The 15,887-nt window shown below is 38.1% G+C and overlaps 1 protein-coding gene across 1 annotated transcript in view; it reads left to right on the top strand.

Annotated features, from left to right (window-relative positions):
* Nucleotides 1-5,781: 5,781 nt before the first annotated feature.
* PDK1 (pyruvate dehydrogenase kinase 1) overlaps nucleotides 5,782-15,887 on the top strand; it is a 20,182-nt gene continuing 10,076 nt past the window's right edge. Inside the window, exons 1-7 of the mRNA XM_015820532.1 lie at nucleotides 5,782-5,902; nucleotides 9,001-9,142; nucleotides 10,359-10,430; nucleotides 12,442-12,626; nucleotides 13,145-13,240; nucleotides 14,433-14,510; nucleotides 15,380-15,420. Coding sequence (XP_015676018.1) covers nucleotides 5,782-5,902; nucleotides 9,001-9,142; nucleotides 10,359-10,430; nucleotides 12,442-12,626; nucleotides 13,145-13,240; nucleotides 14,433-14,510; nucleotides 15,380-15,420 — 735 coding nt within the window. The remainder of the gene's footprint in view (nucleotides 5,903-9,000; nucleotides 9,143-10,358; nucleotides 10,431-12,441; nucleotides 12,627-13,144; nucleotides 13,241-14,432; nucleotides 14,511-15,379; nucleotides 15,421-15,887) is intronic.

Raw genomic sequence — 15,887 nt, forward strand, 5'->3', positions numbered from 1 at the left:
TAAAACTAACTGGTTATTCTGGTGGTTTGTCAGAAAAAATATGTAATCAATAAGTAAAAGTATCATCTTGAGTCACATCACTGGTATATATTTATTTTCCACATTAATTGTTACTAACATCTAATGTTGCATCATGCCTGAAAATTACCTGTGGATATGTCTATAAACGTGTGAAATAAATTTTGTATGAAAACATTTTGTATGCTGGTAGTAATTATGTATTACAGTTACTTTAAATTTCTACATACTTATTTAAATTTGGAGGTGCCCAGCAGGGTTGTATCACAGGTTCTATAATTCTTTTGGATTTGGAAGCAATACCCACACCAATATTATTATTTAAGGCTTAATTCCAAGATAATACAGGCAGTCCTTGTTGAACGACCGCTTGTTCAGCAATTGTTTGAACTTATTATGGTGCTGAATGAGGGGGACTTATGAGGATTCCTTGTAGTTGTGGCTATTGCAGTGTCCCCATGGTCATGGGATTGTGATTCAATTGGTTGGCAACAGGCTTACAATTACAACAGTTGCAGTGTCCCATAGTGACATGGTTACTGCTGACTTCCAACAAGCAAAGTCACTGGGGAAGCTGACAGGAAGTTGAAAATGATGATCAAGGTGAGCTTGGGACACTGCGACTGTGCAGGATTCCCCTAATGATGGCAGTGGGAACTGCTACAACTGCTTCTGTTAAGTCAACATAATCACGTGACATCCCACCTTATGACCATATTGCTTGGCTACAGAATTGCTAATCCCAATACCGTTGTTAAGCAACGGTAACCTGTATAGGAAAATAATATAATCACATAATATGAGACAGTAAATAGGGAATATACAGGGAGAATATAACATAAGCCAAAATAGCAATAAAGGTAAAGGTTTCCCTGTCCAGTCGTGTCCAACTCTAGGGGGCGGTGCTCATCTCCGTTTCTTGGCGGAGGGAGCCAGCATTGTCTGAAGACATTTTCCGTGTCATGTGGCCAGCATGGCCATACATACACTGTTACTTTCCCACCTAAGTGGTACCTATTAATCTACTTGCATTGCATACTTTAGAACTGCTAGGTGGACAGGAACTGGGGCAGGAACAGCAGCTGATCCCACTGCGCCCGGCGCTCAGGTCTGATAAACTATTAAACACAAGACAGTAATTGCAAATATTCAAGAAGGCAAGAATATAACAATAGAGTTTATGTTCCAATTAGGAACAGGGAAACATAATGGCAGACCAATCTTGAAAGGTCAGCAAATGTGTAGCACCCTTCTGATTAGGTCTCCATTGAAGCTCCATTCCATGAAGCAGAGGAGAGGGTGTTGACTTATTTTATATAGGCTCTGAAGCATAATTAAACATACCAACTTTTGAATGGCATTGTGGCGCTGGATTTTCTGAAGAACAAAGACAAATGTTTTATCTTGGAATGCTTTGCCATTTTATCAAGACTGAAGAATCAAGGAATCAAGTCTCAGGCGTTTTAACTTTGAGATCATCCTAAACTTAAGAAGTATCTATTTCTCAAGGTTGATTGATTCGAAGATGAGAAAAAGCATCCTACTCTATACCAATGTCTCATCAAATACAGCAGGAGTCCCCAACCTGGAACTGGGTTGACAAGCCAAGTGTCCGCAGTTTGTGCGAATGGAGTTGCGCAAGCGAGTGTGTGCACGGAACCATCCCCCCCCCTTGCTGGTTCGCAAAGCCGGAAAGGCTGGAGACCACTGAAGTACAGGACAAAACAAAATATGGCCCTTAGTAAAATAAGGCTTGGTTGAATTCTGCACTATATACTGAACTATTATATGTAAATATAAAATCACATAGACCTCTAGACTTTCATCTGATTTCAGATTTTTTTATTGCCATTTTAGTTTTAACTTCAGTTAAGGGTCACAGTTGTTACTGAGGACTGAGAATGCCTTTTTATAGAGATCTCCACAGAGGACTAATAATTGAGATATGGCTTCAGAATCTTCGATAAGATTTTGATGGTTAGAGAATTATCAGAAAAGTTACATTTTAACAGGCAAGGTAAAGCTAAGTTAGCTATGATCTCAAATAATATTCAGAGGCTGTGTGTGCATGTTTATCAATGGTTATCTTAAGCAGAATTTATTCCTCTTCCACCATTTTTGGTGTTTGCATGACACCTAAACCATAAAGTCTATAGACTGGATTCACACAACAGTTCAGTTGAAAAGTGGTTGACTGGTTTATGGTTTAATTCTCAGAGCCAAACATGTTTGGATTGAATAAATACAGAATAAATCTTCAATTTATCAGACCTTAGTTTAGGAGATTTCACAAGCAGCAGGCAGAATCTATTCACCATTATCTATGCACAAAACAGTATTATGCAAGTATAAAATCCCATTTGTAATTTTATAGCTTTTAACAATGATTTTTTCCCCTTCTGCAATCTGTTAAATCGATTGTTTGCTTTTTACCTCCCTCTACATATGCTCAACAAGTGAATTGGATAAAAGCTTGGGAGATTTAAAGCTAGCAAGCCAACTTTTGGTTTAAATTTAAATCCAGGAATTGTGGGCAGTGGCAGATATACAAAGTAAAATGAAGAGACAGCAGAAGTAAATATGAGTATTTTTAACTACAAAGAATAATTGGTTAAAATAAAGTCTTATAAGCAGAATAAAACAAAATATGTAGGGGTGGTTAAATTATGCTGGGATGATTAAATTAACTATTTCAGCTTGGCAGGACTGCAGAAACTGAGATGTACATGCTACTACATGTTTCTGATATATTTTACCCCATTGAACAAGTAAATTAGGAATCCAGAACTAGTTATAAATTTCTTTCTAGCTGATTCATGGAGACAGCTCGGTTATTAGGCAGAATTACTTAAATCAGTAAACATTAGGGAAAAAGATAAGTGGCAAGGCGTGGAAAGATTTGTAAGCTAGGAAATTTGCCTTGTAAACTCCAAACAAGGTCTTTACTCGTGGGCATAACAGAATGTTATCCTGTCACCTGACTGAAACAAGACTCAGTTGTTAATTCAGCAGGCATTGTCTTTTTTTGGTCCTAATTATTCAACACATACATTACTCAAATGTATTTAAACTATGTGGCTATAAAGCATATTTTACTTACCAAACTAAAGCTATTACACAAGAAGTTACTTTATAGCATTTTGATTCCAGAACTTTAAAGTGCAGTAATTCTTTTCATTTTATCAATTAATTAAAAAAGACCCCAAACCCTTTAACTACTACTAGCAAAAGAAGAAACCAAGTCCTAACTAAATGTGGCATTGTGATATACATAACTATTGCATACCTCCTGGTTGTGGGTACTTGCTAAAATTAACTGAAACCCTATTAACCCTGAGAGATTTCAACAGGATTTCTTTCTCATACTTCAAAGTCCTATTTGGCTTTAGAATTTATTTTTTCTCTCCTTTATTTTGCCTCTGAGATAACATGACTGGACGGAATGAGAAGAAGATCAATAAAAACATTTGGTTAATAATTAAATAACCGTTTAATTTATAGTTTCACCTGATTCTAGTATAGCCAATCAATATTCGCCTATCTTGATAATATATTGCTCTCCAATAGAGGGTGGTATTCCCAAAGTCTGTTCTCTTCAAGTTCTCCTTCTTCTGAACTAAATGTACTATGCTTTGAGTGGGAGTTCCAATCATTGTGAGCACTTGCTAATAAAAATCAGAGTATAAAATAGGCATTTCTATACAGAGCCCCAAATGAGAGCACAAAGTTGGTAATGGCACTATAAGATTTACAATACTTGCAAATTATCAAATAATTGATCAGCTCCTACCTAGGGCCCCAGGCCTGCACATAGGCTGTTTTTACTGTACTGCAACTTAACTAGGGCTAATGAAAGCCAATAAAAAGTGTTTGAAAAGCTTGGTCCTGCTTGCTTCTTCAGCCAATTTTGTATCATTAGCCCATAATCTTAACTACCACCGAAGATTGCCTTAAAAGGCAAAGAAGGCACATGAACTTGTAAAAGAATTATCTATCTATTCCCTTTCAATGGATAATTACATACAGTACCTTGCAAATTTGCTGAGAAATTCCAGACTTCATAACTATTGCCTTCCTTATATACAGCACATGGACCAGATTGCAGCACATATGTGGATATTTTCTTGGAAATTAAAGGAACTGACTTGTACTCATTTTTATTTCAGCAAAGCAAAATACAGGAAGTCCACGACTTACAACATTTAATTCATTTAGTGACCATTTGAAGTTACAACGGCACTGGAAAAAGTAACTTATTACCATTTTTCACTTTTGACCATGGCAGCACCCCCATGGTCACATGACCAAAATTCAGATGCTTGGCAACTGATTCATATTTATGACGGTTGCAATGTCCTTGGGACATGTGATCCTCTTTTGTAACCTTCTGACAAGCAAAGTCAATGGGGAAACCAAATTCACTTAACAACTAACTTAGCAACTGCAGTGATTCACTGTAGCAAGAAAGGTCATGAAATGGGACAAAACTCACTTCACAAGTGTGTCTCAGTAAGAGAAATTTGGGACTCAGTTGTGCTCATTAGTTGAGGACTATCTGTACTAAAATAACCGAGAACAATGAACAAACTAGAGGAATTTTAACGAGTTTTTTTTAATGAAAAAAAACCACTGCACAGTTTTGTGGTATATTTACAATCCGAAGAAAAAAATGTAAAAGATATTATGCCTGCACACATACAGAAACTTTGCCCAAAGAAACATACTTTAATTCTCCAGTTGCTATAGAAGACCCGGGAGATTAACATAATAAATTGGAATTGATTTGTCATGAAGTTCTGGTTCATAAATCTCCAGGAAAAATGGACAGTAGAGTACAGCAAGGTAGACAGTCCTCAACTTACAATACATTTAGTGACCATTCAATGTTACAACGGCTGTAAAAAAGCGACATGACCATTTTTCACACTTACAATCATTGCAGCATGCCCATGGTCACACGAACAAAATTCAGACGCTTGACAACTGCTTCATATTTATGACCCTTGCAGCATCCCCAGGGATCACATGACCCCCTTTTGCCACCTTCTGACAAGCAAAATCAATGGGGAAGCCAGATTCACTTAACAGTGTTATTAACAACCGCAGTGATTCACTTAACAACTGTAGCAAGAAAGATGATAAAATGGGATGGGAAACAGATGTTTCGCTTGGCAACAGAAATTTTGGGTTCAACGGAGGTCGCAAGTCGAGGACTACCTGAGCCGGCTAGATTCAGGCAGGGCTGCTCAGCGAGGCGCCCGCTACAGCCTGGAGGGAGGGTGACTCAATCCGCTCGTACCTTGCAGGAGCAACCTGTCCCCCACGAAAATGGAGGGCAAGGGAACCCACCTCCTCGTCAAGGTAGCGAAAGGTTTGCAAAGAAAAAAGCGGGGAGGATTGAACGCCTGGTTGCGGGACCTGGACGGTTCCAGCTCGCAGGAGCGAGGGCTCTCGCACTTCCTTTTTACCGCGGGCCTCCGCAGTTTCGCTCCTCCCGGACGACCCAAGCGGCTCCGCCTCTCCGCCCGCCTCCTGCCCCCACGGAGGGCAAGAAATAGCCCGGGCCTTGGCCCGTGCTGGAGCTGCTTTAACCTCTCGGCCGATCCTCCCCGGGCCAGGAAAGGAGGCCCGGTGGGGCGGCCGTTCCCTCTTTTGAGAGGCTGCAAGCGGCGGCTGGAGCGAGCCGAAGAGGGAGGCGGGAAGGCCAGCCGCCGCTCGTCGTCCCTCTGCTTTGCCCGGCGCCCCTCCGGGTGGGCCGCCGCCATGAGATTGCTGCGGGCGCTGCTGAGAAGCGTCTCCCCGGTGAACACCATCCCTCAGCAGGTGGATTTCTACTGCCGCTTCTCCCCGTCCCCGCTTTCCATGAAGCAGTTCCTCGATTTCGGTGAGTGGCGGCGGGGGTCCCTTCTCTCCCCCGGCCCGGGTTGCTCCTCCTCCTCCTCCTCCGCGCGGCTCCTTCCTCTGCAAGCCTCCCCCCCCTCGGCCCACCATTTTCTCTCCCCGGAGGGAGACCCGCCACCCCTCTGCGGGGGAAAGGCGCTTCCGTCTCCCCGGGCCTCGAGGGCGGCGAGGGGAGCGAGGCCTCGCGCGGAGGTTGCAGCCGAAGCAGCCGCGGAGGACTGTGCCCTTGCCTGTCGAGCCCTGCCTATCTCCACCGACTCTAGGGACACCGACAGAGATGGAAAAGGGGTATAGGCGCGCCCCTTACCCCCGAAATGCAACTCAAAGTTGGGCTTACAAAAGGCGTTGTGCAATGGACGGTGTTGTCATGCAAGAAATCCTAGACTCGTGTGGGGTATCGTGTCATATGCTCCTGCCCAAATAGTTTTGGACCGTACCAAATTCCTTGTCATTGATTATAGTGGCCGGAGTTGAAGCGAGTCTGAAACATATGGAAGTTTTGGCTATGCTAAGGTCACAGGCGAGTCCTTTTCAAGGGCGACTCCTCGGTTTAAAAGACCATCCCATTGGTCTTTACCAATTGTTAGTTACTAATACTAGCACTTCATAGCTCTGTCCACAAATACAAACACCCTTAATGATTATTTTTCTTTTTAAAAAAATAATTGTTCAGCAAAATGATAGCCCTACCATTATACCTATTACAGGTAGTCCTCGACTTACAACCACAATTGAGCTCCAATTTTCTGTTGCTGAGTGAAACATTTGTTACGTCAGTTTTGCTCCCCCTTTACGACATTTCTTGCCATGGTTGTTGTTAGATTGGTAACCTGGTTATTAAGTAAACCTGGTTTCCCCACTGAATTTGCTTGCCAGAAGGTCTCAAAAGGTGATCACGTAACTCCGGGACACTGCAACTGTCATAAATATGAGTCAGTTGCCAAGCATCTGAATTTTGATCACATGACCATGGGGATGCTGCAATGGTCATGTAAAAAATAGTCATAACACACTTTTCTCAGTGCCGTTGTAAGTTCGAACAGTCACAGTGAACTGTTGTTAAGTCGAGGATTATCTGTATTGCTTTCAGAAATTGTAATATTCTGCTGTATTAATATGCGTACAGCAAACTGCCAGTACTATGTAGTCCTTCTAAGATTACTCAGAATTACTGTTCCATTTCACAATCCAAATTAATATAGGATTGTGTTCGGATATTTTTTTTCCTGCAGTCTCTTTTAAAACTACAACTGCCACTTGCTTCACTAAGTTTGTTTGAGGTGACAGAACTGATAAGTTATAGTCTAGGAATGTAACTCTTATGCAGTGTTGCATGAGAAAAATTGGAGAACCCCTTAGAGCAGGAGTGTCAAACTCGCAACGTCACGCGATGTGCCGTGAAATATCACAACTTTTTTTCCATTGCCGGCAATGGGGTGGGCATGGTTTTGGCATGACGCATCCAGTCTGCGGGCCGGCAGTTTGACACCCCTGCTTTAGAGGGAAAAAAATCACACTGTAATTCTTTTGGTTCTACTGAATGTGAATTATGCAACATGACTAGAATTTCTACTGAACTTTAGTAAAATATCCAATTGGATATTGGATAACTATAAACACTGTTATTTGGCCTTAGATGTTTTAATACATAATGGTATTGGTATTGTAATCAAAGCAATCAGATATCCACACCAATGTATCCTGCATATATTTTACTTATATCATTACATTGAAAATTCTGTTGTTTGTAGATTATGTCTCATTATCTCCTATTCCTATATGTAGGAGTAGCTGATGAGTAGTGTTATCTCCTGTATCTTCCTTTAAAGATATCATCTTTAGGAGTGGTGCCTTCTGAGATGGTATTGCCTCATCACCTTTACAACACTGCATATCCCCTCTTGAAATGATGAATGCAGAACATTTAACAGGAATAATGAGACAATTCAGGGGGTGCCCTGAACCAGATTCTCTGGTTGGGAGGGCAGAAAGCAGGTCCTGGGCCAGTTCACCAACACATCCCAGTTTGCAATCCAAAAATGCTGCTTTGTTCCACCTAATGATACGGCTGTTCCTGTCATTCATCCTCCATCAGAGAGATTATATTTTAAAATCTTCTTAACATAGTCCACAACATTTTTTCTTTTCTCTTTCAAGTAGCCCCTGAAATGGTATTTCTTTCAAATTATCTGTAGACTTTGCCACAAAGCTATACTCAACTGAAGACTTCTGATATGCTTTGATTATCTCTTTCCCCAAATCTGTATCAAGCCATTGTTTTCTTCAGAAATGGCTGTGCTCTTCAACTTACGACTACAATTGAGCCCAAAATTTCTGTTGCTAAGTGAGACAATTGTTAAGTGAATTTTGCCCCGTTTTATGACCTTTCTTGCCACAGTTGTTAAGTGAATCACTGCAGTTGTTAAGTTAGCAACATGGTTGTTAAGTTAATTGGCTTCCCCATTGACTTTGCTTGTCAGAAGGTCACAAAAAGTGATCCCATGACCCTGGGACACTGCAACCGTCATAAATATGAGTCAGTTGCCAAGCATCTGAATTTTGACCACGTGACCAGGGGGATGCTGCTACTGTCGTAAGTGTGAAAAACGTCATAAGTCGCTTTTTTCAGTGCCATTGTAACTTTGAACAGTCACTAAATGAGCTGTTGTAAGTCGAGGACTTCCTGTAATGGAGAACAAGAAATTATTTTTGTAATATCTTTCACTGCTCCATAGTTTCTTCAAAAAAGAATAGTTTAAGATAACTAAAAAGCCGCAATCAATATAAAATGTTATGCATCTTGAGCTTTAATATCATGAATGTTAAGAGAATCCAGTGTGGTCTTCGTGGGAGACCAAGCCACATTAGTCTAACTACTAGTACAATTCTGAACATCAGATTACTACTTTCTGAATTTATGTAAACCTGTATTTACTGTAATGATAAAATATCATCCAGGATTTCATAGAGAAGCTGTTATTATTTACCACCCTATGATCCTGAATGGAACTGCCTAATGAATTGTTTATAATCTATTCACTGTGGTTTCAAAATTGTTTCCTTATGACGTTTTCCCCATAGGATCTGACAATGCTTGTGAGAAAACCTCTTTTATGTTTCTGCGACAAGAGTTGCCTGTAAGATTGGCAAACATAATGAAAGAAATAAGTCTGCTTCCAGACAATCTTCTTAAAACACCTTCAGTTCAGCTTGTTCAGAGTTGGTAAGAACCTGTTTCTTTTTTAAAGAAAGCCTCATGAAACCAAATTTGAACATTTTACAAAGATATGTGAAGATGCAGAATATTAGAAGCTGAGTCTTATGGCTATAAGGCGCCTAATAGCATCCATGCACTGATTTAGCACAGTGAGTAGACATCTGGCTTATATTTTCTCCCTCGCCACCTACATAGCTCTGTGCCAGAGGCAGGAGATATCAACACTGGTCATGAACCCACAGCCCAGACTCCTAACATATCATCTGTCAACCATCATCATTTACTTGAAGCAATCCCAAGGGCAAACATCTTGCCCACATATACAACTTCATCTTGTGGTTTCTGAGCCTGACTTCAATTAATATTAATATTTACAAACCGAGACCTAGGCATCAAAGCATGATGCGAATGAAAAGTCGTCCTAGTTGAAGAGAGAACATACAGACCCTTGTCTCATTCTGTTTTTGTTTTTTCTCCTCAAGCATATTGTGCTAAATTGGCAGTAGCAATAATGTTACCTAGTGATGTTCTATCCTTTCCAAATTGTTCAACAAGTCAGATTTGGCCCATTTGAATTAATTATACCATCTGGTTGTTCTCTGTACCCAATTATCTTACAGAGTGCTGCATGAATGTAAACCGTTAATTTAGTAAAGCTTATTTCCAAGTGAATGGACATGGCATTGCAACATTTGAAATTGATTTTGAATAATTCTTAGAAAGAGGGCCTCTGTTGTAGGAGGGAAACAGATTTACACGATGAGAAAGTAAGAGTTTGCAAAAGGAAGGGGAAACCTGGAAAAATACTCCCCTTTCCTCTTGAAGGAGTTTCTGATATATTGGAGGCCCTTTTGTTGTGAGGAAAAAAATATTCACTAATGGGTGGCTAGAACATAGAACAGTAAAGCTAGGGAGTGTTTTACTTTTCAAAATCCATATGCTACTACTACTATTACCTACTACCACAACTGCTTCTTGGTTGAGGTAAGATATAATGGGCATTCAGACACACTTGTAAAAATGGATAGAACTTATTATCTTATTATATATGAAGACTATTAAAATTTTAAAAATTATTTAAAAAATTAGAATGTGCTGAAATTTGGAAATAATTATAAAAATACTACTTTGGTAAATTCATATTCTTGTCCTTATTAGGTGAGAGGAAATTGTTTATTTCTCTTTACGACAAAGATCAAACCTACAGAAATTGTGTTTTTAGGTATGTGCAAAGTCTGCAGGAGATCCTTGATTTTAAAGACAAAAACGCTGATGATACAGAAGCTGTTTCTCGGTGAGACATCTTGGCCTTCTCAAGGACAGTGGATTATCTTACGTTTTTTACGCCAGTCTTGTAACATGAGACATTCAGTGCCATATATTATATTTGTTTTATTATATAGATCTCAAGAAACAGTATGGGAATGTAGTATAAAGAAAAATCTCTTTTAAACAATTTAATCTTTGTAAGTTATCAGGGTGGTCTAAAAATAATAAACTCACAAAATAAATTCCACTCTATGTAATTCATTTAGAATTACTTCTGTATTAAAATTAGCAAGGTTTAACCTACATGTACAATCAATGTTTTTTTATTCAATTGATCAATAGTCTGTTAATTTTCTTTAAAGGTTATTAATAATGAAGTGATATAGTCTTATTTTGAGTTCACCCACTGAAATTTGCTTAGAATTTGAGTAACTTAATTTTAATGGCTCCGTTTCAAATTTCAGTAGCTTCAGATGCCATTGTTCTATCCAAAACCTATATGTCAGTCACAGGCATTCATCCTTAAGAAATAATCTTAGTGAGACTTAGGTGGTAATAAATAGTTACTTCTATTGTCATGTATCTCTAGCATGTAAGAGCATGCTAGCTCTGAAGAGATTAAATTATGCTTTTCCGAGGAAAAGGCCCTCCTTAGGGTATATAATCTCTCAGAGATGAGATAGATTATGAGAAGAATTTATCTGTTAGAATTTGAACAGCTGCTAAGTTGAAAAGTTCTGATTGTATTTTGTGTTAAAAGAATTGTGAGATGGACTTTGGAGAAAGAAATGGTGGACTAAAGACAGGTCTGCGAAAAGCGGAGCCAACAACTATAGCAAAGAATGTAGCTTGGCTCTTTGAACCTCTCTGGAAAAAGAAGATGGGAGATCACCCACAAGTACTCCAGACAGTTGATCCTTGTGAGGAGTGCTTTGAGCACTGTGGGATGAGGAAATAGCCATGTTTCTCAAACCAGAGTTAATGTCTTTAAAAGAACATTACGTTTGCATACTTCCTTTACTAATCCTATTCCAAAGTTGCTTATTAAGTACTTTGCACGTATTAGAAACCATTGGGTCAACAAGTCTGAAAATACTGGGTGACTGCCTTCAGCCCTTTTTGAAAGAATTTTTAACTCTAACTGGCTAAGAAGTTTAATTTCTTTAAGATTAAGAACTTAAAATAATTAAAATAAACAGGAAAAAGCTAATTAAGATTTTTATTTTTAGAAAATTATAAATGGATTAGGAGTTCAGATAAATTTGAAGTAAGATTTGGAATTAATTATAAAGAATCCTTCCCATAAGAAAGTCAACTTGTTTTGAATTTTCTCTACAAGAAAGGGGGAGGGGAATAAAAATTGGACTCTAGAGAGGACTAAAGATTTTAATTAAGGGAGAATAATAATATATTTGATTAACAGTTATAATATGGGAAATAATGAAAGATACTTTTGAAAAAACAAAATCAAAAGTAAATATCAACAAATAGTGATGTTTGCTTCTATGGATAGATTATATCCGAAAGATGTTTTGGAAGAAATGATAGAACAGGAAGACGTTTTGTTTGACAAAATGAAATTGAAAGTAGACTTTTGTTTTCTGTTAGCTTTCGAATTCCTGCTGACAGATATCAGTGACCTCTGCAGCCCACCACTATCATTTCTCCAAACCTAGGGAAGATATTCATAGGGACTACTGAGAGAAGAAATTGATTGTTGGAAACATCCTGTGAGCTGAACTCTATGCCCTCAATCTCAGCCATTATTTCTTAAGTATCTAAACCAAAGCAGGACATAACATAAATATAGATGATAGACTTGACCTAAAAATAATTATGACTATGCTATTAGAATACTTTGTGTTTAGAAGTCCAAAATTCATTTAAAAAGATTGCTTTCTTGTCCTGTTTTAAACGCAACACAATTTTGGTTGACTAGTGGGATGCTTTCTTTAGTTTCTTGCTTTTGCAGTAGTTAAAATTTTAGTGACGGGTGTATTAGTATTTTAATACAAATATACCATACTTGATTTCAGTTTTAAAGATACTGTGATAACAATACGGAACCGTCACAATGATGTCATTCCTACCATGGCTCAAGGCGTGATTGAGTACAAGGATAACTATGGGGTTGACCCAGTGACGAGTCAGAATGTGCAGTATTTTTTAGACCGCTTCTTCATGAGTCGGATTTCAATCCGAATGTTGCTTAATCAGCACAGTAAGTACTTTTATTAATTTAATTTTTTTTTGAATGGAGTAGGGTAAGAAAACTTTTAGAAGTGAAGGATTTCAATTAGGCTTTGATGAGCCAAAACCCGCAGTGGGCATAATGGTATTGAGTGGTATTGAGACTGCAAAGCCATTTCATGCATGCAAGCAGATCTGGGGTTTTCTATTTTTGCTTCTTAAGGCTTTGAGGGGAAGTTAAACTATAGTTTTTCTGTGACTCAAAATGGCAGAAAACAGTCATTGGTTCTTCCAGGTCAGAGAGGGGAATCCGGGGGCAATAAAGTAGGCCACAGGATGCCAATCACTAATGTAAAACAAGTACAAATAATTTCCTTTAAGAATAAAAAGGAATCTTCTATACAGCTTAGTATCATCCTTGTTATGAAGTAGTAAATCCTTGCCCATTGTTTTTGTTCAATCATTATCATCTCCCTACCTATAAAATATGCTGTTCATGGCCTCTTTATTGGGAAATCATTTATGTTACTTTGTTTTTGTTGTTGGCAGCGTTGTTGTTTGGAGGAAACGTTGAAGTTAACCCAGCACATCCCAAACACATTGGAAGTATTGACCCTAAATGCAATGTTGCTGAAGTTATAAAAGGTACATTCAGACAGACATGATGAGAAAAATAAATATGGCAAGAAAACAGTCTTTCTGGGCTGTTGACTTTGTACAAGCTCATTCTGTCAGACATGGAAAATTTCTATTCTGCTGAGACACGGTGTTTATCCTTGAGATGTCATTCTGTAGGTAAAAAAATAAATACAATTTTATTCAGATTTTGTAGTAATGACCTAGTATTTGGGAGACTTTTATATAGTGTTCCTATTGCCATTCATTTAATGTAATATATTATTTAATAATGTAATTTTTATTCTAAATTGCATTTTGAAAATCAAGACAGGTATCATGCCATACCATTACAAGCTAGCAAGCCCAATGAAAAAGACTTCTGAGCAAACATGCATAAGATCATGCAATTATTGGGCTATATTTAAGGGTGGAGCCATTGAGGTTTCCTCAAATCGCTAGCCTTTCAAAAAGAAGGATCAGTCTAAAATGCCTGATAGAGGAAGGACAGTGTGCAATGTGGGAATTCCCAACAATATGGAGATGTAAAATTCCCTCCTCTTACAATACAATTGATTTTGATCCTAGGTGCAAAATCAGAGATAGTGCATTCAATCCCTCCTCCATCTTGCTAAATCCCTGTAGCTACACATCCTATATTTATAGAATTCAAGAGTACAGAGACCCTCTCTCTGAGGGAGATGGGTGGTTCAAAAATGTGATGAATGAATGGATAGATAAATGTACAAAATGCTGCTTTTTGTATAATCTTGCTTGTTTGAATTGGTTGGATTGAAGGGGACCTGAGTAAGAAGTAATCATTTTTGTCAGCGAAGTCCCATCTTTCAACTACTGGAAAGCTTTGCCATCTGAGATTTGTACTGGACATCTTCCACCTGTTTTAAGATATTAATTTAGGCTATGTGGGATAGATAAATGCTCTTCTATTCGTGCAGAGAATCCAAACATAGACATAGTTCTTGTTAAAGTTGTAATTGAAGTTAGCCAGAAGTATGCAAGAGAAATGTCAGCTGCTATTCATAGAATACAACAGTAAAAGTTGGAATGTGAATGACTGTTTCTTCTCAGAACTCTGTTTTAAGAATTGCTGCCAGCTAATTGAATAAACTCTGGATGGGTGAAGTCTCTCTCTCTCTCTCTCTTTCTGTGTTTGTGTCTCTTTGTGTGCATCTTTTAAGCAAAATTGTATTGCTGTTTTCAGATGGTTATGAAAATGCAAAGAGCCTCTGTGACTTATATTACATGAGTTGTCCAGAACTTATTCTTGAAGAGAAGAATGGTAAGTATGGAAGGGGGAGGATTGGCTTATTCATGGAAATTGCCTGTTCTTAACCAATTCCTATCAAGTTTTACCATATCCCTTTACTTTGCCTTGGACCTACTTTAAATACTTCTGTAACAGATAGTTTTTTAATTGGTTATAGAACTAGCCTGCTTATGCTGCAAAATACTCTACTTGGTGCTTTGACTCTATGTCATGAAAAATGCTAGAATCTTTTGATAGAGAGAGATGAACAATATTTAGCATATGTTCAGAGTACATCCTATAACAATAAATGTTTTCACATACTCATTTCACTGCAGAAATTGGTTTTAGGAAGCCAAGTGCAATTATCTGTGTCATGTTTTCAAATATGCCTATGGGGTATGGCTGGAATTCAGTGTACACTAATATGCTGACTAAAAATGCAGGGTAGGTACATTTATCTGGAATTTGGGAAGTAGCCTTCAATATCAATCAAGCTAAACCTAAATTAGAGTCTCTCTAATTACATGATATATTCTGTCATACGTTACCTCAAATGGTGCACTAATGCCAAGAAGTCTTTCATTTGCTTTTATTCTTTAGTCTTTTGACATTTTAGCTAACCTTTATTCAAAATGCATTTTGAACTTCTATATCTTGATGTATATGTAGCCCAATTCTCCATTACATTTGGACATCTTATACATCATATGGAGAACTTTTGGCTCGTGAGAAAGCTGCAGTAGCTTTTCAGTGATTATGACTAGAAACAGGTATGGTATGTAATGACCAATATAGACATATCAAAATCCAAATGGATATGTAGTATGAATTTGCGAAAGTATTTAGGTTGCCCCAGGGATTCTATATTGTTGTCTTTCTACCTTTTGATCTTTTGGTAGATGATATTTCAGAAACCTTGGTGGTGAGGCCAGGGTTAATGGTAATACCAATAATAATAGTGCCTATTAACTTTTTGCTGAGAATATTATTTGCTTACTAATATGGAGGTTGAGAGTTCAATCCTAGGCAATGGCAGATGTTTCTCTATCATAGTGCAAAGAGAAAATATCTGCTGCAAACTCTGTGTAGGTGTCAGGAAGGGCATCCAGCCAGTAAACTTTCAGCTCCATTCAGTCACCCTGACTCTACCCCAAATAAAGGTATTAAAGGTTCATAGAAAGAAAAAGATTGCTTGCTTTTGTATTGTTAGTCCGGTTTTCTTCAGTATCATTTTAAGTGCAATAACAATTTCTATTGTCTAGTTGGGGTATTTGATTGTATTAATCATTTTATACAGAAAGGTAGTTTAAAAATAATTGAAATGCATAAATGATGTATGACTGCAGTATTAATGTGAAGGATTAATGTATAACCTGAGAAGCACTGCTATTAGCTATCAAGTCAGTG

The sequence above is a fragment of the Protobothrops mucrosquamatus genome, unplaced genomic scaffold (assembly GCF_001527695.2).
Source record: "Protobothrops mucrosquamatus isolate PMUCROS unplaced genomic scaffold, P.Mucros_1.0 scaffold1137, whole genome shotgun sequence".
Taxonomy (NCBI): Eukaryota; Metazoa; Chordata; class Lepidosauria; order Squamata; family Viperidae; genus Protobothrops; species Protobothrops mucrosquamatus.